The 25036-nt window shown below is 42.0% G+C and overlaps 1 protein-coding gene across 1 annotated transcript in view; it reads left to right on the forward strand.

Moving 5' to 3' along the window:
• The window catches only part of Rg (A kinase anchor protein rugose), a 305329-nt gene that overhangs the window by 171640 nt on the left and 108653 nt on the right, over positions 1-25036 (forward strand). Inside the window, exon 2 of the mRNA XM_076374963.1 lies at positions 24042-24146. Within this exon, the coding sequence (XP_076231078.1) occupies positions 24042-24146 (105 nt within the window). The remainder of the gene's footprint in view (positions 1-24041; positions 24147-25036) is intronic.

A 25036-nucleotide genomic window follows, 5' to 3' on the forward strand; every position in this document is an offset into this window, starting at 1 on the left:
TCGCAGAGCTTAGCGCGGATTTGTTTCTGGCAGATCCTCCATACCTAATCTAACTGCATTCAATTGATGCGCACGAATAGCATCAGCTACTGCATTGCGAGAACTGTGCTCGTAAAGTTTCGAACGATTCTGTTTTCGCGAAATTCACTGGAATCGATCCAATTATAATCATGTTATCAAGAATTTCCCAGAACGCTATCGGAATGGATTTTATCCACGTGTTGAAATACACACATTACCGACGATGGTATTCTACAACCGCGAGGGAACGCGCGTGGAACGAATTCAACATAGCTCGTCGATTCGATTGACTCGATTCGGCATAACCTATTGATTAACGCAATTTCGCGGTAGCAGAATCGGAGGCAGCGTGGAACAATTTCGTGGGCCATAATACCGCGGAGAATGCGGGCCATTGTGCATTAGAAAGTTCGCTACGTGATTTGTTAACGAGATTATCCGGCCTGGCGCTCCTGCGATGCCGCAGTCGCCGTTCTACCGCAATAAAATCAATTTAAATCAGAACGACAGACCCCTTTGGAATGAATTCCTCGGGGCTCAAAATTCCAACCTCCGAAGTCGTGTTGTTCTACGGCTGGCATGCTAATTCAATTTACTCCCCACTTTCCTCTGGTAACGGTTTTCGCTTGCTTGTAAGACCGCACATTTCCGCAAAGTTCGCTGCAAATTAGCGAAAGTGTCGACGTGCAATTAATTTCCAATGAAAGGAGCGAATAAACAACAGTTTATGTGATCTCGTCAACTATGAACCGTAGTAATTTGCGGATCCTTTCAATTACAGTATTTATTTAAAGAACGTTCGCAGCTTGAGATGTTATCCCATGACACGGATATCATTCTTCAGATCCATTCGTTCATCGGTCGTTCGTTGCTCGGTTTTCCAACTAATGGAAGAAGAAACCACAAGTGTTCGCTACCAGAAAGCCTGAGATAAATGTTCACTTGCGTTATTCTAACTAGAAACAAACTTTAGTCCAACAACACCTATTAAAAAAAAAGTATAATAAGAAATTCGAGGCATTCAGGGCACAACGTTCCTCAAGAATCCCCTTAGCATTAAATTTCCAAGCTTCAACCCTTTTAAAAGCTCGTCAATATCGAAATCTCTCTTTAATTAACGCGCACATCCTCCCTCAGTCCAAGGAGTCCCGACAAAGTCTGGTATTATTATAAGGTACATAGTACACTCGACAAGGATTAAGCTCGTAATGTAACAAGCTTTACGGCGGAACGCGCGGATGCATGAAAGTCGCGTGTAATAGAATTCGCCGCAGTTTTCCTTGGCAGGGCGCACCGCCAGGAGGAAAGACTTCTTATTAACTGTAATGCGGGGGAACTATATTTTCGAAGACAACATGGCACGTTAGAGGGGTCATGAAAGCGCTGCAGGGCAAGCCGTCGCGAACGTTTGGGTAAACTGTGAGTTCCGGTATGCGGCCGAGTAACGTAAGTATGCTCTATATGTATGGGCTCCGGAATCGGGACTAACGACTTGGAAAATTTCATGCGGCATCGTTTGCAGGGAGCGCAACCAGGAGAGCAGTAATTTTCTTGCACCGCTGGACTGGTGCGTGACCATCGAACCTTTCGCGAGAAACGAATTCTTGTCTGGCTTTTTTCTTTCCTCTGAGAAGCTCGTTGGGCTCTGAACACGTTTCTGGCAACATCTGCGTATCCGAGATGCGTTAGCATAATTGAATGTATCGACGATAACGTTTTATTGCCACGATAACTGTAGTCGAATGGCGATACGATTTGGAAATAAGGGAATTTCTGTAGACTCTAGGGTGTAGAATAGATACTATGAAATAGGGTTCCTGAGGAAATATTTAAATATGAAACATGTAATATAAAGTAATACTTATTGTACGTATGTTAAAGTAGATAAAATTTGAAATTCTGTTTCCATAAAGGGAATTTTATGATATTAAACTCTCGATGTGAAAGTACTGTCTCTATGAAGTTTCCAATTACAGGCATCCTCACAAATATTTTCATCAAATTGCTGCACATTTTTTGTAATATACATACTCCCGAGTTTTATATCTCACACAATTGCTCCGAGGTAGAAACACGTTAATATAGAACATTATTACTTGCGATGCAGAGGCATAACTCATTACATTTCCCGTGCCAGTAATAAATTACGCGATATGAGTTTCATAAAGCGTAGACGAATTATAGGTTCAATGAAGCGAGAGTTCTTCAGCGGTTCTGACTCCTTCCCCATAATGAATGAAAAAGAATTCCACAAACTCTGGTGCCTATCGATCGACGCCAGTCTGCCATACTTTCTTCCTTATTTTATGCAGGCAGAAACGGTGATAAACGCTAGCATGGAATTTAATAGGGCAGCCCAAAGCTCGCGAAGGTTTATCGGGTTAAGCTTAGGTCAAATCACGATACTTCCTCCCCCTGTACACTGTATTCCAAGGAACAGGGGATATATTCGGGTGAAAATATTCGCCAATTCCTCCTAGGAAGAGGATCTGCCCGCTCTTAGTGAGCCAGCTAAGTTGATAGGTAATGAAGATAAAAGCACGGAGGGCGGAAAAGGCGAGGGCAGGGGGAGAAAGGGGGCACTACTGGGAATTGTGCAATTAAATCCTGTGCCCCCCAACCTATTCTTCTCCTTTTCTCGCGATTCACCGTTTCCCTGTCCCTTCGTTACCCTCAAATCCACCGTTTCCGCCTCTATTCCTTCACTCACCCCCAACCGTCCCTTTTCCATCCAGTTCTCGTTGTTGCTCACCGTGTTACCGCCTACAACAGAAACTAAATCCTGCAGTGGAATAGATACCCACTGGAAGTAATTCCGGATTTGTAAGCCGTTTTACGTGGAATCTCCTTTTTTCCCCGCTGTCCCTCTTCCTCTTGCATTTCCATCCCGTCCCCCATTCCATCGTCGAACGAGGTAAAGAGTAAATTACACCGAGTGTATTCCCACTGGTCGAACGAAACGGGCTTTGCCAGAATTTGCGACTCATTGCAGATGCACTTAACCGTTGTCTAGGGTGCTTTGGAGGTGAGCCTCGGAACAGGTTCTACTGGGCCGTTTGGCATGTAATAACACGCTTAAATTAACGTTTTTTACGTTACTACAACGGTTCCGTAGTGGTTGTGGGATGGAAAGTATGTGTGTGATATTGGCTGTGAGCAAATTGGGAGAATCTACTTGCGATCGCTTTTTCAGGAATGGCAGACTACCCATTTAAATATTCGACTGAGTAGAGTAGAGAGATATGTCAGTGTTCTACGTGTCTGACGCCATACAAAAAGTTCAAATATTCACTTTTTACTGTGCGCTCTATAAAACCCTACATCCTTTGTAGAAAACACATTTCCATCGATATGAAAACAGAGAACGTTACACATAAAATATACAAAGACGATCGAAGGAGTTTAAAATATCGGCAGGGTTGAAAATTAAACCAAGCAGACCCGTGGTGAGAAAGGGTTAGTCGAGTAGTGCGCTTTAGGCGTAGGTGTCAAAGGGATTCGTCACATGATACCTCTGCACTTTGCTTGTCAGTTAACCATCAAAAGATGATACGAACGTAGGGGACAGAGAAACGTCATTTTATCTGGCCGCTTCTAAAACACCAGAAACACCGGCTCCCGTTTCAAAGTCGGTTACGTAACCCAACACTTTTGTAGGGCGGCTACTATCTGGAATTAAAAACATGCGCGTCCGACAGCCCTCGTACCCGCGAGGATAATGTCTCCAGAGTTATTTAAAAAATGCGATTATATCCTCTTCAAAGGATATTTTCCAACCCTTCTTTCTATGGACTTCTCCCCGTGACTCCTCTGAAAGAATCCTATTGCTACCTATGAGCTACTCGATTAACGCATTCCTTCAAGAGCTATACTATTTCAAGTATTCTCGCTGTGCAACGTGTTGGAATTTTAAGGGATAAGGGTACAAAGGGTGGATCTCTTTGAACTTAGTGGCCAGTACACAGACATCTCAATAACTCAGCTTTCTCCTGTCCCTAGAAGATTAAAATATGTAGCACAAGCTGTCTAGCACATTCTTCAACTCTGCGGAAGACTTCTGATACGATCCACTATCCACATTTCTCCACACTATTATGCAATAAAGTACCTACTATAACTATACTTGAGAAAATAGTAGTAGGTATTATAATATCACGACATTCATGTCCCTCAATTCTGATACACTATATCGTGTATCCTGAAAAAAAATTCTCAAGGAGTCCCAGATCATCACAATAGCATTCATGGATCCATAACTATCTCATCAACCCTTCTCCTCATCATCACCAAGTCTCATTCTCTGAGTGAATCACGGCATAAATCTAGCCACGTGTTTCCTTCTAGGCCTGAATCGTCCAATCGCCTAACATTATTTCTTCTTAATCGAAGGCTGGCGACAAAGACTAAGTGTGGCAAAAACTCTTGGACGCAGCATCCTGGAAGATCGTTTCTGACGCGGCATACCGTAGCGCTGGTCCGCGGAATTACGTTTTTACCGGATAAATCCATTTCCGGGATGGCGAATACGCGACACCGTCAGGAAAAACCGAAGGGGAGGGAGCTCGAGCGACGGAGGGAAGACGAAAAATGGAGAGGAAGCGGAAAACGCGGATACGGGGGGTGGAGGTGGGAGAGAGTGTCGGTGAGGGAAGGTGGGCAGGGATGGAACGTGATTAATCGATGCTAGCGAGCAGACGAAGCGAAAGAGGGCGCCGTGACAAAGAGCGACTTCGCGATGGCGCCTGCACGCATAGCGCCATTGGATTACTGGGAGGGTAACGAGTTAACGACGGAGGCCAACTCCCGCCGACACAACGCAGCTCATTACCCATGACAAATACTGCCATGTGACGTTGAGTTTTTTCCTCTCACCAGGTCAAGACCCCAACCGTACGTGTTTTCGTTTTTTATTCCTCGTGTTATGCTTCGCTGCCCTAAATGATTCTACCAGTCGCACACAATGAATCCCTTCGTGGCTCGGATTCCTTTTCGGGGAGATCGTTCGCACCTTCGCTCGCATGACGGTCGTTTTCTGTCAGATCCGATTAGCACTCATTTGCATGGGTCTCTATCACGAAGATCGATATCTGGAATATCACCCACGTGAAAGAACCTTGAATGAAAAAGGCTGTGAATAATTGAGACGTGATTAGTCGTGGTTCCAGTATAGTAGGTTGCTAACTCGAGGTTGTACACAAGACAATAACTGTTCCCCGTCGCAGAGAGATGAAATACTCAAGTAGTTGTATCAAATATGATACAGCAGTCCACGCGTTAAGAAGATTGCCGTGGTCGTTTGAAGGTTATTTACGAAATCGCCGCATATATACGTTGGTACACAAAGGGAGTGATGATATCTCCCGAGAGAGAATGTAGACCTCCCAGCAGTAACGAGGATCACGTGCACCAGTCTCAGTATCGTAAAATTTTACCGGCTCGTTTTCCTTCGCGCGACCGTGTCCTATCTTCCGTGTATTTGTACAGCTTCTCTTACTACGACCATGAGCAAGTCTCAACTAGAAATCCCAGTTTACACGGGCCTGGATTAGGTCTTAACGAAACTGTCCGGGGTTAGGGTAACGAATGGTTTTGTTGAACATTCGCATTCCGAGGACGACGGTAATAAAATGCACATACAAATGACAGTTAGTAGCAGTTACCCGTACTTCCTGTTACCAGACGAATTGTCATGACTTGAATTATTTGGCAACTTAACTAAATAGACGAGCTTAATTAACATATTATAGGCGTGTTGCTATCAGCGTGAAGACAGGACGACGATTTACGAAGGGGTACGATGGGAACGAGATTAAATTTTGCCAGTAACATTATTCATCTATGGCTCTGGGGTTCTGGCAATCTGCGAGATACAGATTTTGTAATCACTTCAATGTGTTCAGTTTTAATTGGATTTTAAAAGACATTACATATTGCTCATAAATACTTGAGGAGAATATACAAGAGCTTAATAAAATATTCTTAACAGAGAAGTTAGTCTATAAAAAAGTAAAAGAAAGACAATTTAATAATAGGAAAGCCCAACGTATAGTGCCTGGGAGAAGTCTAAGAAAGTTGAGCTGTGAAGTCGCCTTCATTAGGACCAAAAAGTTCAGAACCGTGTAAAATATTTTCTCCAAGGTTCTCTGTTATGTTCAATATACGATAGAGGATTCGTATTCTCTTTATTTTATCGTATAATAAATTTTACCACGAGATAATGAATTATACTTTTAAATTTCACCCTCGAAATTCCCTGCGATTTTAATTTTTCTAAAATCCCCTACTTTCCCAAAGCTCTACCACGCGCTACACGTAATTAAAATGCCCGCATAACGAACGATCTCATCAGAAATTTCTCTTCTCAACGGCGCAATAATAAAATCCTCTGGCTAGTCGGTGCCTGCGCTCGCTATCGCTGGACGAATCGTCGTTACCCGAACAAACGAGCGAACCAGCAGACGTGCATAATTAACGCAACGTCGGCGTGTCGTCGTTAACCAGCACGGGTGCAAGCCCGAGGAGCCTGCGTCCTGAACGCGCAATCTCTTTTCATCGCGCACAATGGACACTGGATAATAGCGTCGACTTCAGCGGAGGTCGCGGAGTCTCGCGCAGGACGGAAGTGAGAAACGACGAAAGGTGAGGGTGGCACGGAGGAAGGAGATTGAAAAAACGACGAGTATGGCAAGGATGTAAACTGAATGCCGTCACGGGGTCGGAGCTCTCTGATTTTACATTATCATCCTGCGGGTACGCGAGCCCAGACACGAGCGGCATAATTGAAAATACCGTAGCGTGGTTGAAAATGTCGATAAATCTCCTCTTCCTCTCCGCCCCCGAGGCTCCTCGTCACGCGGACGCCAACCTCATCCGTATCCGTCGAACGGGGTTGAACGAGGGCGTACGAGCATCAAGAGTCACCGCGACACACCGATAGACCGAGAGCTGTGACGCCAGGGATGCACCTACCCCTTCTCTGGCGAAGGGGAGGGTTGAATGAGATAACCTCGAGTAACACGTGTACCGCTGATTTGTTGGCGGTCGAAACTTCCCCGTGCACACGTACACGCCGCTCTCCATAGCTGAGGAGATTTAACATAAAAATTTATCGCGCGTCGATGCTCTGAGGCTACCGGCGGCAGGATTAAATGTTCGCGCAGAGAGGATGGAGAGGAAACGAGTCGGGTCTCGGTTCTTCGCCAGGATTCATTGTACGTGCGTGAAAGGGAGAAAGGTACGGTGGCTGAATTGAAACGCAGGCTTCGGGGAGAGACGAATGGCAGAGCGTTGATGAATTTTGCGGTGGTTCGTGATTTTAATCTCTCTTCGCTTTTCTTGATTTTACGGTGTTTTTGAAATTTCTGATTGCCCGGGGTTCTGTCAGCTTTTACGCGCAGCGATTAATTCTAGCTTTGAGTGCGGTCGAGATTTGTTTTGATATTGATAATAATATGAGTCCTTTGTAAAAGTGGAGAACGAATATTTGAGGGAATTTTTGGAGAACATTAATCAGATACGACAGCAAAACAAGGAATCAGTAGGACAGTACTTTCTGCAGTGACACATTTCTGCTTTATGTTTGCAACTTAATCGTGAGCATATGGAAGGTGGTAATAAACCTCTAGTAGTAAACTAAAATTAAGGGCAGAGATAAAGCAACACCCTTCATTGTCGTGCCTTCTCGTAAATTCAGCTGCAGGGACAATTCATTGTCGATACCATCGCCCTCACTCCACCACTGATAACAACCATGCATCTACTCTCGAATTTGTTTGGCGAAACTTCAACAATCGCAATGACAGATGAAAGTTCGCAAAAAAACACGTTTCCCATGGCTGTATGTTACGAGAAGAATGACTGGTCATTTGATCCTCTATCGAACTAACGAGACAGAATCATTTCGTTAGAAATACGTCGCAGTTGAAACTGACAATACACAGTGTTTGTAAAATAGTCCCTTTACACCCCGTCCTCCCAGGGCTCCAGTTCACCTCCCAAATCTGTTCGCTCAGCGTACAAAGCTGCAGCATCCGAACCGGGTATTTCGTTCAGCGTTGTAATATCAAACGAACCTATGTAAATTACTAGCACCAAGAGCAATGCGATTAATCGAATCAATTCAGCGGCAGAACGCGAGCTTTTCTCGGGTTAATAACGCCGTCCAGTCGCAATTAATAATCGCGCTGATAAGGGAGAGGTTATTTTCGTTTATCAGCCGGCGTTCTCTAGGGGGCGTGCAGCAATCGAACCGCAAACTCACGAAACCGCGAGCCAACGGAACACACACGAGGCATTCCGAGTGAAGAGATACCACTTTACTCGTCTGTGTGTCTCCACACCCCGTCGATCCCTGCAATTGAGCTTCTGACCAGCGCTATTCCTACTTTGTATCTCACCGAGTGCAACAGTAATATAAATTGAGTTGCGGTTAATCGAAATTACCATATATTAACAAAATCATTAATCGCATCGAGAGTCCCTGTTCTCCGTGGATCTCGTTCCTGTGTCGAAGGGAGAAACGAGAAAATAGGAACGAAGGACTAATGAAAATGGTAGAACACGGGAGGAGTCGGAGCGAAAAGAAGAAAAATCTACGTGGCAGAGAGATAGAACTGTTACGTTTATCCTCGGAATCCCTTTGTTCCTGTGAGCCTTTTTTACGCCGCAGAAAGTGAACTACTTCTGATTTCCTTTGTAGTCTAGTTGTTTGTTCGTTTCATTGATGAACGGTATCGAAGCTTATAAGCTGTGCAATTCTCCGTGAAGTATAAGTTGTTCCATTCTCTTTAGGGCAGAAGTAGTGGAGTTTAAATATGAATGTAGGACCCAAGCTATTGTCGCTGAGGAGAATTGCAGAGACAGGTACTTTCCCTCGTAAAATATTGCTACGATACCAGTTAGAGGGAGCACAATGAAGTGAATATATCATAGAATTCGAAATTTAGCGAGCATCTAGTGAGTTCTTAGAGTACGCATGTCTGCCTGCTGACCGGGCAAGTCATTGATCTCTTCCCCTGAGCATTTCTCTATTGTCGCGTAGCAAATGTCAACATGCCTAGAATATTTCAACATAATAACACAAAGGTGCAGCTAACTGAAAGGTACGTTACGCGGATAGAGGGTTGCGAGTTCCGAAGGGAAACTGCGAAGTAAGATTCACGACACTTACGTAAGGAAGTCGGAAATCTTGGGAAGCATTGTACCGTAAACAATGAAGCAGAACGTTACATCAAGTTTACACGTAGAATGTTTTTAAATTATGTAATAAAGTTACGTAGAAGTCTCCTACTTGAATAAATAAGTACTGAGTTTACGGTAATGCGTAAATTTCACAGGAAAATGCGCTTATTTAGTAAACGTGTACAGACTGTAAATATATTTCCTTCTCAGCTTACGATAACGTGTTCCATAAAATGTTTTTGCTGCCTCTAGTAGAATATAACCGTTTAATAATGAAATTTTGTCGCGATTTATGTACAGAGTAGAATATTGCGCAAAATCACCACCTTCGGCCATTCACTTCCACCTGTGCCAACCTTTACCTACTGATATATTATTAATTGCATCATGAATATTATTCTGTTTACAATGAAGGAAAGTCAATATTGATCAGTCAACATCATACTGCTGCAGGGTAATGAATTCCTCCCGTATTTGCTACAATATTACATACGTACCAAAATACATCATATTTTATTAAAACAGACTGAAGTGATCTTGAGCCTCTGAAAACTCCAATCAATTCTATGTTCACTGGGAGTATCATCAAAATTAAATTACCGTGGACAATGAGTTTCCAGCACCCAAGAATATGATAGCTGGAGTATTCGAGGAATCTATAACATCTGAATGCAAAGCAATAGTCGAAATAATTCTTTATTTCCGGTCGCATCGCTCACCATTCTCGTTTGACACTGTTCTCCATCCCACCCTCGAACGATGACGCAAGCAGCACAGAGACCCAGCGCTGCGACCGATTTTCTGTGTGCGTGGTGCGCGACAAATGGAACAAAAAGACGGGCACATACAGTGCTCATAGCTGCACAGTATGTAGTTTATTGGAGCACCGTGCTGTTGGATCTCTTTCGACGTCGAACGTGTCACGGATGTACGCGCACGAGTTCTTTGCGCATTCAAACGAGCTAGTACATATTTTCTGCTGCGTCGGGCGATAATTCCAACAAAATAAGCCCTTTCATCGAGCGGTGATCCAATGGGAGATGAAAATTCGCCGAAAATCCACGACCCCAACCGTACGATTCGATATCCGATTGAAACTATTCGCGGATTCTTTGTCGTTTTAATTTGCTCGGGGCAATTTCTCTTGGGGGATAAAAGTGCAAGAGAATTGATCCAGCGGGAGAGGTATTTAGAGCAGCTCTCGAAAGGAAAATAATATCCTGGTGGAGTTGAAAGTTCGAGGGCCACGTCGACGTCTTACTCCTCGGAGCGTGATGAAACGTGAAGAGGGAGGGGAGACGGAGACAGAACGGCGGAAACGGAAGAAGCGCATAGGCTAGGGATGGGGGAAAGAAGGAGCAAGTTTGGGGTGGATGTAACGTTTCAACCCCACGTTTCGTTTGATCCTATCTCGGAGCCAAACGCTCATCCTTCCAGCGTTTCTCCACTACCATCGCTCCGGCTGTTCCTATTCTCGCAACTTATCATCGTACATCCGTACCAGAGTCCCTCCACCCTCCACCTTCTCGTCTGCCCCTCTCCATTGATTTTGATACGCCTCGGCCTTTCTTTTATCACGTGTCCAAGACTACGCAAGCTCCTTTCGGCACAGCTCGAGAGCTCAATGGTACCATTATAATCGCGCACGCAAGCAGCAAGTCGCATTTCAACACGGATCAAAATTGAAATCGATAAATGCATTTTTAAAATACTTTCGATATATGAATATCAACGACGAAGAAGTGCTGGTTCCCCCTCCCGTTTCGATTCCACGTTTCATTCTCTTTAGAGGTGCACGAGTAAAAGGATCGGGAAAAATGTAGCAGAGCTTTTTATATTCATTTCAGTGTATTGTGTCGGATGGAATCAGGAATATTCTTAATATTTGTCACGGATACGTTTCTGATCTTTCTTTCGTTTTGCTGTTTTCTTGATTGCTAGTGGAGAGTGATAAACAGAGATTTGTAATAATACGGAAGGCAATGCGGCAAAGGAAAGGTGTTTTATATAAAAGATACTGTGCAATGTCTTTTAGAAGGGACGTGTAATTACAATTCTCTGTGCACTTAATATTCTTTTTTGACATTATTTCTGTCTTCAATAAGAAAGGAGCTAAGAGAGTAGTCATTTTCATCACTAATCTTAAGCTATATAATTTAGCCTTATGTAGGTGGCTAACAGGTCTAATCATTTATACAAATGTGCCTCAGAAATATAGGAGTACAGAAAAGTAGAAATATACAAATACAGGATTATAAAAATAACTCACTTGAGCACATAGAAGTCATGAATCCACTCCACTGAGTAATATAATACTACTGATTGAAGGTGCATTATTCACAATTGATTGAGTGGAATCAAGTGACCTGTGTCACAATAAAATTAGGGTAAACAGAGAAGCTTTGTATCTAACAAACATAGTAACGGAGAAAGAAGGTTAATTGAGCAACAGGTCAGTATTTAGTACTCAACAACATCTTCCAAGTACCATTCACGCGAAAAGTCATGGCTGGTCAGCGAGCGCGTACTCACGTATCACGGGAGTATACGTTACAAAGCGCGAACATCAAAGTTATCGATCGTATCGGGTGTACTCGAGATTTTCATTGAGCAGTTCGAGCAAATACAGCGTTGCTTTGGCCTGAATACAAAAGCAAACTGTCAGTAGCAATGTTGGTGCAGGAACTGGCATAGAAGCTTGCCCTACGATAAGAATCTCTGTACCCAGTTTGTCGAATCGATCTTCGTACATGTCCGCCTGTACACGTATATTTTGCGCTGGCGATGCGCGTCTGTGCATCAGGAAGATCTACTGGCTACGTCAAGAACTATTACTCACGTCTTAATGCAGATATAGCATCCTTGCTGGCATTAATCTTCTTGGCGGTCATGTAAAGCAGCTGCTTGGACATCAATCATTTTTTGAGGAACTTCTCTATTAACCTCGTCACCTTGTGACTTTGTAGATCAGTTACCCATAATCCCCGGATCATCTCGGTGGTTTATCAGAAAACTTCTCGAATTCGCTGGTTTTGGTGTTCGTTGCAGGATAGTGGAAGGCTAAGTAACTTCAATTATTGTTCCACAGTAGAAGTTTCAAAGAATGGTCTAGGAACTCAATGGACTGCAAGCTCAGGCTGCATCTCTGTAAGTGGCTTTTTATCGTTTGCTTTATTTTAGGAGACAAAATGTCAGGGAATATTGCACTTTAAAGTGTAATTAAAAATACAAATTACTGCCGCGTCTCGTTTTTTTTTGTCAGATTTAGAGATTTAGGATAAAATTTTTTAATATTTAAATAAAACTTTTATCGGTGAATATTCTGTTGAAATCTCTGTTCATGAACTGTAAAACATATACTGTAAAATGATCGAGGACGATCGTCGCTGGAGAAGATAAAAGCAACCCCTGTAATAACTTCACTCCAGCAATCTGCGATGTGTTTTTCTTTCATTACCTGCTTCTAAAGTGCAGTTTCGCGAAAAAAGAATATAACCGGAGAGCTTTGAGAGATTCCAAAGACCGAGTAATAGTTGTGACTGGGTTCTGTACATGGTCTTAAGCGAAATTGCAGAGATCTCGGAACGAGTTTCGTTAGAGAGGACACTCGTAATCCGCTTCTTTAATACACATACGTATCTATTCGTACACACCCCACAGGTTTTATACGTAATCGAATATCGCTCGTGCCCGATTTTTCAAATTGAAGGAGGCTGAAACACCGTCGAGTAAAGAGGCTCAAATTCAATTTTGCTTAAATTGGAATTCTAACTCTGAAACGTTCACGCTCTTTACGCGAGTTCATCGCCCTTTCTTGATACTAACAAACTTCGCGGCGAAAAATCGACAAAATGTGGAATACTTTTTTGACAATAATTCAGCCGTAATGTCTTGACTTTGTGGAACGAGTAGACGGTCTCCCATTTATCGCTCTTCTTTTCTTGAACCTAGGCAACATTCTTGAAAATATTGTCAACGATTTCGCTCACAAAAGTATTTAATAGATAATCATTTTACTGGTTGGCTGTATTAAAAATTACGTTATGTAATATAGGGACTCCAAAAAATATGTATGTTATAATTAGAGAAATATTCTAAGTTCCATGTGTTCTACTAGTTTACTGAATTACTCGAATTGTATGAAGACAGTAATAGGGCACTGTAATCTCCAGAATCTTCTGCCAATTTAATCAGGAACAATGGGTACTGATTGTACGATAAATGCATTATAATTATAACGATGAATTATGTAATCCCAGATATGTTAATTTAGTAATTGATCTAGCAGTCTCCCAATTCCACTAATTCGTGTTTTAGCATAAGATCTACCATGCAACTTGCTTTACCTCGCATCCAATTAATCGAGCAAACTCTCGATTCCATGAGAGGGATGTGCGATAAAATTTGCAAATAAAAGTAAAAAAAAAAACACATGAAAAATACGCGCGCATTCAGGGATTAGTTGACGCTACAAATTTTTTATTTACCAATTTCCTATTTACCATGAAAAATCGCTTTAAAAATGACTTCTAACAAAGTTGTTAAGGTACACAAACGGCATACGATCAAACGAATATAAATCCGTGCTGCAATATTTATGCATGGGTGTTTCGCGCTCTGAATCGGAAATCCGTCAATTCCTGGGCGTACTGTGGCTGGGTTATGCGATGCCACGCGCGATTGCGCCCCGTTAATACCACGATCTTGGTCTGTCAGGGGCGTAGTCGGTGTCTGGGCATACGGATTACAAATTACTGGCGCCTGGGCAGCGGTGCCCTCGCGTCGCGACGCGAAATTACGAGCCTCCTCTCATCCCCAATTAAGTTGAGTTCTCTCGCCTCTTCTCTTCTCCCCTCTTTTCGCCCTCTCTCTCCCTCTTCTTCCTCCCAGTTTCCGTCACTCGACCTTCCGTGAAGCTCGACGGGTGCCCTTGTGACGTCGCCGAGCTCCTGCTGGTTCTTCATCTCGTTTGCGCTCTCCACACCTCGGTTCTGTCTTCCTATCTCGACGTAGGCGAGCGCTGGATTTCCCCCTTTCTCCAGACTTACGTCACGCAGAGATACTTACGACAGGATACGAATCTGGTTAATTGACCTATTTCGTTCTAATGGCCTTCTTTGTGGCCACCGCGTCCGGAGCTTGCGGGCCTCCTCCTTTTCATCGGGCTCTTTCTAGCACCACGCCAACGTCGACGGTTTCTAGAGGGACGGAACGAAAGGTCGTCGCTGGGGCGACAATTAATCACGTCCCATCGTGACATGCACCGTGCTTTTTACTATCTAACGGATTTTACTTGCCACCAGATAAATAAAAATCCCTCCGTGCGCCGGGGAAAATGATTAGACCGCAAAAAGCGTGATTAAAATCCCTCTTAAAGGCTTAAGAAAAAGCCTCGGATCTTGTTGCACCTTTATGAAATATTTTATGCGGTAAAAAGTTTGGCTGCTTCGTAAATGTCACTACCCAAGAGAGGATTTCGATGAAAACTTCATACTTCGCCTTTTTTTAAAATAGTTAAAATATAAAGAAACAGATTGCAGTTGCATAAGTCTGATTACAACATAAAAGTTGCTATCTTAAAGTGGTTTGAAAAGTAGTTCTGATCATTGCTAGAAGAAAGTGTTCTCCAGAGGACTACTCGTTGCCAAAGAAGGTTGAGTCAAGTGCTCTGTACCATAGCCAATAGCGAAACCGTCGAGCGTGTTCTGTCCATCCTGCGTGAACACGATAGTTAACGAGCTCCAGATCTAGCTAAATTTCTATTCGGCCGGAAAGCATTCTGCGTTGCACAGGATCTCCACTCTCGAGATGAATGATCCTCGTGGACCGGGCAGAGCTAACATAGGCGAACACAAACAGCCCCTGCGGCTGGCCAGTGCCTCCAGATTGAACCACTAGATTTCATTGCGTCGAGATGAAGCACTCGAACTACTGGCCGGCACGGACGAACCACTCGTCCCGATTAGAATGGAACTCGCGACCACCGTGTCGTTATATCTGCTTGATAACGAGAGATCCATGGACGCTGGAAAAAAGCAGGGCCAAAACAACGACACAAAGGATGATTCGAGCAACCATGAAGTCGTGACCATCCTGCCAATTAACAGCAGTCGCAGCGCCGTTTCGAACAGAATTTCTCTGGCGGAGAATTTATTTGATCATTTAATCGGGAAATGCGAAAACACGGGATTGAAGAGGGGCCGATGGCACAGGGATTTCCGATTTTCTCTTTAATACGGATCGACACGGGTCCGTTATCACTCTCAAAAATAATGGCTGCTGGTATCGATATCGATACAGATGTCCCGACGGAAGTGAATCCATTAATACCATTCGCGTATCAGTGATATTAATTCGAGCTTGGATTTCATCGAGGAGCTTGTGTTTGTCGACTGATCCCCCGTTTGAAATAACAAACGTATGAAAGATTGTTGTTGTTGACACGTGGCGCCAGACGGATGCGGAAATACTGTACTATACGAATTGATTAAGCCGTCAGTGATCGCATGGGTATATAAAGTACACGAGATTCAATATATACTAAAAAACAGTACTTTGATGTTATTGGAGCCACGTCCCAGAGCTCTCCAGCCTCTAGTTCTCATTTCCCAGTCCCTTTCCAGCCACTAGTGGCCCACATCACATGGAACGTGTTATCACTTACCCACAGACGCATAATTTGCGATTGCTTTTTCTTAATAATTCATCGCTTCATAATTAATACTTCTCCATTAGCGACGATAACAGGAAGCAACCGAATCGCTAAGAGTTTTTTAACTTATTTATCGAAAACACCAGAGGATAATTAAACCGATGAATAAACGACGAAGAACAATTAACGCACACTTTTCCGGCGCCGCAAGGCTCGGTAAAGCTCATATTTCATTCTACGTGGACATTTCGCGCCGACAGCCATTTGCAATTAGCGTCGGCAACAGATGGAGGCGCGTCGTTGGAAAACGTTTCGGGTGTTAAAAGTTCGAACGTTGGAAGAAGATAAAGGATCATTTAAATTCAAGCAGACGCGGTGAAAACTTTTTCCTTTTTCAAATCCAAATAGAAGAGTAGCTAGAGAGGCAAGAGAATCGACTGAAACGCATGAGCACGGTGTCTGGTAATTAGCAACGCCTTACGTTTAGTAGTCGATTTAGTAGTCGATGCAAAGCCTACTAATTGCGGCCTATTAGGGACTGACAGCCCGGTCACGAGTTTAGCAGCGACGCTCGCAGAACTCATCCTATGAAATGGAGTAACTGCACTGGCAGCTGGCTTTTTTCTATTGGCGAACGGCAGCCAGAGCATTTCTCATCGCGCTTGCTGAATTTGAAACGCGTAATTAACACCCGAGTTAATACGAATAAATTTCGACGCGGACCTACACGTTAAGGGAAATCTGCGCAAAGTGTGACTCATCACAGCTAATTACACTATCTTTAATGAAGCTTTAAAGCATTCAAATTCGCTGACTTTACACCTCTTAATATACCCCACTCTTCATAGAAAATCACAGAAAATTTGATCTTCATAATACGTGGAAATGTATAGAAAATTTAAGTGTGCAAAAGGTGTAGAATGTGTTTAATATCCAAAAATATATAAAATGTCAAAAGTAAAGAACGTGTTATAATACTTGGAAGTTGAGAAAAACTTATACTTGTTTTTCGCTATTTTAATAGTGAAACTAAGAAAACAGTAGAGTATTGTGTTAAGAGATAGTGAAAATTCTTGATAGAAATTGCAAGAGGAAAAAGCGAAGAGAGACACGCGTACGTGTCACCTGCGTATCGTCACAGTAAAAACAGAAGCGAGAGTGACACGCAGTCCGCGGAAGTACGTCAGAAATAACATTAATTAAGCCCCTGGGTCTTCGAGTGAGAATAAGTGGCAAGTCGGCGCGATTCCAGGGGAAAGCAGACAATGGAAGAGCCTGGTAAGAGCAAGTATCCAGTAGGAAGGTAATATTTCGAGTACGAAGTAGATAGCATTCGTCAGAGCACCTTCTGAAGTCACTGACACGTACCACTTGCCGAGCCCTTTTATCGTTAGTCTGCCCTTATTACGACGTCTACGTTCACTCTTCCTCCCTATCAATTACCCAGTCTAATGAGTGGCATTGTCTTCTCACGCCTAGTACAACTCCCTTTGAAGTGATCTCGTCCTTGATGAGAATCCTTTGGAAATGTGTGGAAACAAGTATCGCTCTAACAAAGAGACGTCTGATAAATTGTGTACAGCTCAGTTGCCTTTATAAAAATAAAGCGCAGTGCTTATGAGAAAAACTTGTATTATAGGATAACTCCAGATCACAAGAAATATTTACACAATTTGTGATACAAAATTGATGATATCGATGTCAAAACTTTTTGACCTTCAGCTTACTTTAACTCCCCCTACTGTAATCTCTGTCTACCCATAATACCTTGCGTATACCGTGGAACCCCAGAAACAATCGCAACAGAAATCTCGCATAAGTTAGCCCAGTGAAGACCTCTATTGACAGACGTAGCCAGCTTAAGCGAAGCGCGGTCCAACATCGACCAAGCGTAATCTCCACATCAAGCGAAATATGTTTGCTCCGAAAAGATAATTCTGGGCAGTTGCTTTATCAGCGATAGCCAAGCACAATTGTCGAGCCAGCCGCCGCATGGACCATTCAATAATACAGAAGGATAACTTCGAACGTTTCGCAAATACGGGGAGTAGAACTCAGAATTTCTCGACACGTAGACATAGAGGCTGCGAAAGCTCGAAACCCTTCGGATTGACCCCAAACTCGAACATTGTTCCGAATGCAAATCGTAGTTTACACCGAGATTCTCGGTCGAGGCGTTCCCCATCATATTCTCTGATGCAGACTCGAGGACACCAGCCGGCGCCACGGTGTAGAACCGTATTAATCCAAGCTGGAAGATGGTGAAATGCTTGCGTGGCAGACCATCATGGTCGAATCCTACTCGGGATTCCCCCTCCTCGGAATCTCAGTTCATTATGTCTACTGGGGACACCAGTGGATAAACATTTTTTCAATTCCCACTTGCTAAGTGACTTCGAAGACTTGGATCCCTTATCTGATTTTTCTTCGCTATAAAATATAGAGAAACATCAGGTCACTGCTTTAAGTACGAAGTTGCTTTCTCATTTTCCTGTTCGATATCATTCTGAAGGCATTGAGCGAAGAGAAAGTTAGTTAAGAAGATAGAAAACGAAGAGTAGAAGAAAATTTGATGTTACGAAGAAGCTTAATGTTGCTTTTTACATAGCCTGTACTCCCAACAAAGTTGTTCGTTAAGGACAGAAAAAAGGCATGCGTCAGACTTTTTCCGGGCATTTCAGCGAGGTATACACTCCTCTCTAACGTAAATACCAATAGAATGATTTTAACTTTCTTCTGCAATGTAGCTGCCCCTAACGACGAAGACCATTAACAGGCCTTCGTCGTCACGCTGAACAGCCAACATCGTTGAGCGGCATCGTTAATTCTACTGAACATAGATCCGGAAAAGTACTTAGAATTTTTCCCTTTGCTTCAAAGATTCAATGTTGCCTTTGGAGTTTTAAAAAATATTCGAAGTTTGCAAACATTTTTACAGGAAAATTAACTCTCGTTGAGTCATAAATTGAATGCAAAGTAGACAAGGAATTTTTTCTTGCATGACGAGAATTTTGGGAGCAAAATACGGTGTTCACTGACTGCGCACTGAAATGACATAGCCCCCAGCGAGAACAATGCTTGTGAATTTAGGGCTTGTCAAGATGGCAGCCTAATTAGGAGGAACGTGGTTTAAATATGAATGTTGACCGGAGAAAGAACGCGGATGTAAGGGAAACAGACAATCGAGAGAGACCAAGGATTGCGTAGTTCCCTCAACGAGTCTGCCTCTCGTTTCTCGTCTACTTCCTTTTGCCTCCTGTTTCCACCGAGGAGAAGTATGGTTGTTTCGTGAAGCATATATCGGTCGCTTAATGCACCGTGTCTGATAGTTAATTCATACACCAGTTCTCGTCTGTGCAACGTGGAAGAACATTAAGGAGAGTTCGTGAAAAACAGAAAAGTGTGCAACGATGCAGCTGGAATGGAAGAAAACGATTTTTTATTGCGTTTTTTATACGCAGTGTGTCTGATTCTTTATAATTCTTTAATATAATGCATTTTTTAAAGCAAGTTTATGTAAAAGCATATAGGTATTGTTAAGTTAATTAGCTTTCTAAATGAATTGTCATACCTATATGTCATTAAATGCAAAGTACCAAGGTATCTCATAAAACGAAGAGAGATTTCTATAGTAGAGATGCACAGATATGTCGCGAACATTAATTGCTCTCGATGAAGATTGATCTGGGTCTGACATCTAACGCGTTTCGTGAAACTGGTCAGCCATTCGCTGACTAGCAAGTGGCTGTCTGCCAATTCGGGATTGCTGATTACGACCTTACGCAAGTAAATAGATGTCTAGTAAATTTCAGTTCTGCTGGCTAAATATTTATCACTATTTTTTCTCATCATGTTTTGGAAATATTCTTTATAAGAATATATACAATTACATGAAATACTTCACAATTATAGAAAATGAAAAATTGTTATCAATTTTGAAAGAATAAACTTGTAGATATTATAAACAATTGTACTGAACGAGGGAAAAGGAGCTGTTTCGTATAGCAAGTGCGAAAAAGAGAAAGCAAAACTACAACAGGCGGATCTACTGAAATTCCCGAGATCGCAGTTTGCAAATGTCCCACCGAAATAACCTTTGGCACACAGTCCCGGTGAAAATTCACTTTGACAGGTCGAGTGAATTACAGCGATAGAAAAAACTGCATCTAACTAGTTCAGCCAAGTTGAATGGATTAAAATACAAAAACGTGAATTACTTTATTTTTTAATCTGTAGAAGGCTAGAGTTTTTGAAGAGAAAGTGTGATAGACTAATATTTTTTAATCCTAATTTATTACTAAAAATACTGACATTCTTGAACTAAAACTTTCGACTAATAAGTTTTGTTACGCTGTTTTCCCCATTATAAATACCTATTTCCTTGATTTACATCACCTGTCGGAATTTTGCTTTAGTTATACTACTTGCTAGACGAACTTTCAATTTTTTATTAATATTATCACACGTACCGAGCCATTAAACCATTAACTGCTGAAATGAACGCTAATCACTCAGTCAAATCTTTTATGTTTCTACTCAAAGGTACTTGTCCATTCAGAACCGATGAGTTTAATGGATTTAATTGCACAGAAGCTCTTCATCCTTTTACACAGCACAACGCTTTCAGGTTGCATTCGCTATGATACCCTTAAGTACATATTCCATATGTACGAACCAACATACTACAAATTGAGACCATTATACTAGCCACAGAGCTTGACAAGGATTCAGTGAAGAACTGACGTCCTGAAACACTTGTTTGAATCTTGAACATATATGACAGTACATTGTACATCAGCAAAAATTTTACTGGACAACATTAACGCAAGAATCTTTTGAAATCCTTGCTTTATGACTTTTTCAGTAAAATCAAACGGAGAATTACATAGGAAAAAATCATAAATCTCATTTTCTCTTTTTTTGTTAAATTCGACGACGTAACAATGAAACATACATATTGTAAATCTTGTTTTCCTGAATTCCATATTGGTCCAATATTTCTAGGAACTCAAACAATTTCCAATATCAATATTTCGTTAGGAATCGATATAATATTTTTGTTGGTAGAACGTTTTGTCGGAAAAATTCAATTCTAGTATCTCCTCAATAACCTTTCTAGCTAACAACATTTTCGATGGTGTCGACAGATGGGATTTCGAGAGTAAACGTGTAGACTGTCTGTCTTTTTTCCTACTACTATTACAACACCTTGCAGAGGGAAAGGTAGGAGCGATGCATTCTTGAGAGGCAATCGAAAGCCTTTCAAAATGTGCAAACAAGCGGTAAAGCGCTGTTTCGAGGTAACTCGATAGGAGCCTTCCTAAAACAGTCGTGAACCAATTTCCATCAGGTCGCGAATACCGCCAAGTGCCGACAAACACACCAGTTGGGAATCGACTTTCGCGAAAATTTATTTGTGCCCCTTTGCCGGTAGAAACCACGTGCTATTAGTTTGCAATAAATTATGCTTCAGTAGCGCGAGGGAATATTCGAGATTAGGTATTGGGTTTCGATAATAACGCGACATTAACTAAACTTCAAACAGTTTCCCGTAGCGATTACTGTTCAACGCTTTATGGATGCAGCTCGTTAATAGAACGACGTATCGATCACCCTAACTCGTGAACTGAATCGACGAAAATGTATACGACGTGAACACTGTTCTGTGAGAAATAGTCAGTAGAAACTGTAAAGCGGACCGATATCGAATTTCACTCCAAGTCAAGGGCCAAAAAGATGATTGCTCTGCAAACCCGCCTTCATGTATGTCCAAATTGCAAGGAAAATTGAGATCGGAATTGAAACGTAGACGTTTCCACGTTTAGAAGAATATTCAAGGAAAAGAAACTTTAATGCTTCTGAAACAGAAAAATGTCCAACCTTTTCTTAAACACTATACTAGCCTTTTCGATAATAGAAAAAAAATTGTCCATTACCTATGAGAGTTACCCTTAAGCTCGTTATCTTTTTACCGCAATCCGCGTTATCACAACCTCCTCGGCAGTCTTGACGAAATTATATCTGCTGGTCTGAATTTCACGCGGTCGCTGTTTTCGTTGCCGAATAAGCAAATTTGGCACGCACTACACTCGCCGGCTGTTTTCGACTGACAGAAACATAGAAGGTGTAAAAGCAAGTGGTATCCAATTAGTGGTCAGCTCTGCGGGTCAGTCCTAATTCACCGAATCCCATTCTGCCTTCTCTCGCACGTCCATTCTCCCATATTCTCGTATGTGAACGCCGCTCGATCACCCACACATGCTTTCATACGCATATGCCGAGCTTTATACTCACGTTAGTGTGGTTGTGACCACAGAAAACCGAAAATCGTGAGTCATTAAATTTTTTTCTCGCGGCCAACGAATAAACATAGAGGAAAATCCCTACTGTATGGATGTACATAGAAATTTTATTCCATGAAATTGTTACATTCTAGAATTTATAAATGATCCATTACAAAAGATCCTGTGTCTGATACTATAAGAATCTAGAATTTAAGTTTCGATGGCAGCAAAAAACGTGATTGGAAAAAACTCATTTCGGTATATCTGTCTCATCAATTTTGGCGAAGGTTGGAAATCGACACCTCCAACCCTTCTATTTTTCAGCATCCCATTTACTACCTTCTTGGTCCCCAGAATTTCGTGAAACGAGTGGCGTCTCGAATATGGCTGTGACGTCATATGTAGAATCGTTCGTGCGGATTCTGTATACATCGGCAGCTCTTTCATTTTTTGCTACGAAATTTATTTTCCTCGAGGGGTACCCAAAACGAGGACTACGTGATAGCTGCAAGTCACACATGCTACTTGGTCCTTCTGGGGGAGCTTGAAAGAACAGTGTTGCGATAACTCCCCCATGTTTCAAGCAAACAACCCGCAAAATGAGGGTCCACGTCTAGCTTTTATTGCACTCTTGCGTCGAGTAGGTCGAAAATTCAACTATAACAGCTACACTTTGCATCGGAGCAAGGGTACTCCGTATTATTACTTTGTAATTTAATCTTTAACATTTTAACTGGAGCAATTCTTGAAGCAAATATGTCTCCAGAGTATCTACAATTTAATTCAGAAACGATATGTAGTAAATTTCCATGATGAATTAATAATTCTCAGCCAGTACATCAAGAAATTTACATCTACAAAATTAACTTGACTCCTCTCAGAAAGTTAAACTTTTCTTTCGAAAAGATACCTATATTTTTACATACGTGTGATAGTAAATTTACAGAAAGTTAATCGTTGGTATTCGTTCTTTCAACGTGACCCATTCTTCATCCATATTTTAAAAAGCACCTCGAAATACGGTTAGATGTTTTTTCCAATTTTATAAACGACCTCGTCCTTTCCATGAATTTTTACGACCGATCGACGATCGTAAAAATCACTCGTGACCCCGCGTCACGCGCATACATGAGACATAAGCAATTCATGATCGATATCGGGACCAATATTTGAAAGAAGACGAGAAGCAGGGTTGCATGGGAAAGAACGTGATACCTTTCCGGAAATTACGCTCTGCCCGTGGAAACAGTGCTTCTGGTTCAGCAATAAATAAACCGTTCTGTTGTAAGATGGCACCGCAAATATACGCAGTTTCGCAAACTCCTCGCGTTCAAAGCGATTTATACGCGATACTTTTAGTGCTGGTAAGTCATCATGCCAGGGACCAGCGCGAAAACACATAAATTTTTTAGTATGCACAACGTGTACGCTTTTAGACCAGATGTACTATACGTCCCCTCGCGAGCGACCCTTCACATCGTTTTCGTGAATGGATTGGACCCCTTCGGTTCGAAAGTTTAGAAATACGACAAAATCCACATAAATTTAAAAGACACTCCAAATATAGGAAATATGCTAATTTCTTCACTATTTATAATATGTTAAATAAATTAGTTTAAGTAACAGCAGATGGTCACTTTAATTAAACCTCAATCGTTTAAGCGGTCCTTCCCCTTTGAGAAACAGAGAGCATATATTTGCTAAATTTGCTCGGATAGTCAAAGTATAGAACGTTGAAACTAATGTAACTTGGTATGGGGACAAACCACCAGTGACTTTGAGTAACTAGTTGTCTTAGTTCAGGCTATAGTTACTGGACGATGATCGCTCAAAGAGAACAGCTAGTCAAAACGACAAGCGACAAACTAGATCGTTTACTAATTCATTATTTATTCTGTTTGCAGCTGGTGGGCGGCGAGTTTGACATGGAACTGAACTTCGTGATTCAGGACGCACAGAACATCAGGCACATGCTAGAACTCCTCGATCATTGCCCGCCGAATCTCCAGGTAAGCAACGGGCGTAACGTTCGGCTCGATCAAACTAATTATCCGACCGGGTCGGCTATGTTATACATCCACCACAAATTCGATTCTCTAAAGGAACACCCGATCGATAGGTCACACAGTGCCGCGTAGTGCCAACTAGTTTCTCGCTGTCGCGAGACCAGTTTTTACCGCAAAATTTCACGTATGGAGGGCGCTACTTTTTCGAGCCAACGTTTGCGCGTCCCTTTTCTCGAGTTCTCGCCAAAAAGAGAGAAAGAGAGAGAGCAGAAAGCGGATCGAGCTCAAAGCTTCGAGCAAACGCACTACGCGAAAAAGGATTGAGATCCATTACGCGGCAAATTTCGTTCGGAGGGAAAAAATGCACGTAAAACCAGAATTCTTTTCTCTTTTCCTCTCCTTCTCTACAAACTCAGTGGATTTGTTAGCGTTGTCAACAGTACGATCGTAGGCGAACAAAGGTAAATCGATTCAGGTTTTTTCTTGATAGAAAAGAAGCAAGAGAATGTAGTAAAATATGCTTCTTTTTTAAGTGAATCAGCGCTGAATAATTGGCTGAGATTAAAAGAGCGATTTCAGGAGAGAGAACACGTTCGTTTTTTTTTTCTGACCGATAACAAAATTGGTAGATTTAGCTAAAAAATTAGCCAAGTAGATTCTTCAATGTTTTTCCACGAATATATCTATCAATCCATTTTTAACTTATTACTGAATAGAATGTTGAGAAGGACAACAGATTCTTCAAGAACTTGATCGTTGTTAATTTCATGTGACAAAGTTCATAAATACGAAAATGCTTCGATCGCAAAGGATCTCTGCTCGAAAGATTAACAGTGAGTAATAGTTAAGCGTGATAACACGTAACACAAGAAATATTGTTCCAATCTGAAGGT

Source organism: Calliopsis andreniformis, chromosome 3 (genome assembly GCF_051401765.1).
Source record: "Calliopsis andreniformis isolate RMS-2024a chromosome 3, iyCalAndr_principal, whole genome shotgun sequence".
Classification (NCBI taxonomy): domain Eukaryota; kingdom Metazoa; phylum Arthropoda; class Insecta; order Hymenoptera; family Andrenidae; genus Calliopsis; species Calliopsis andreniformis.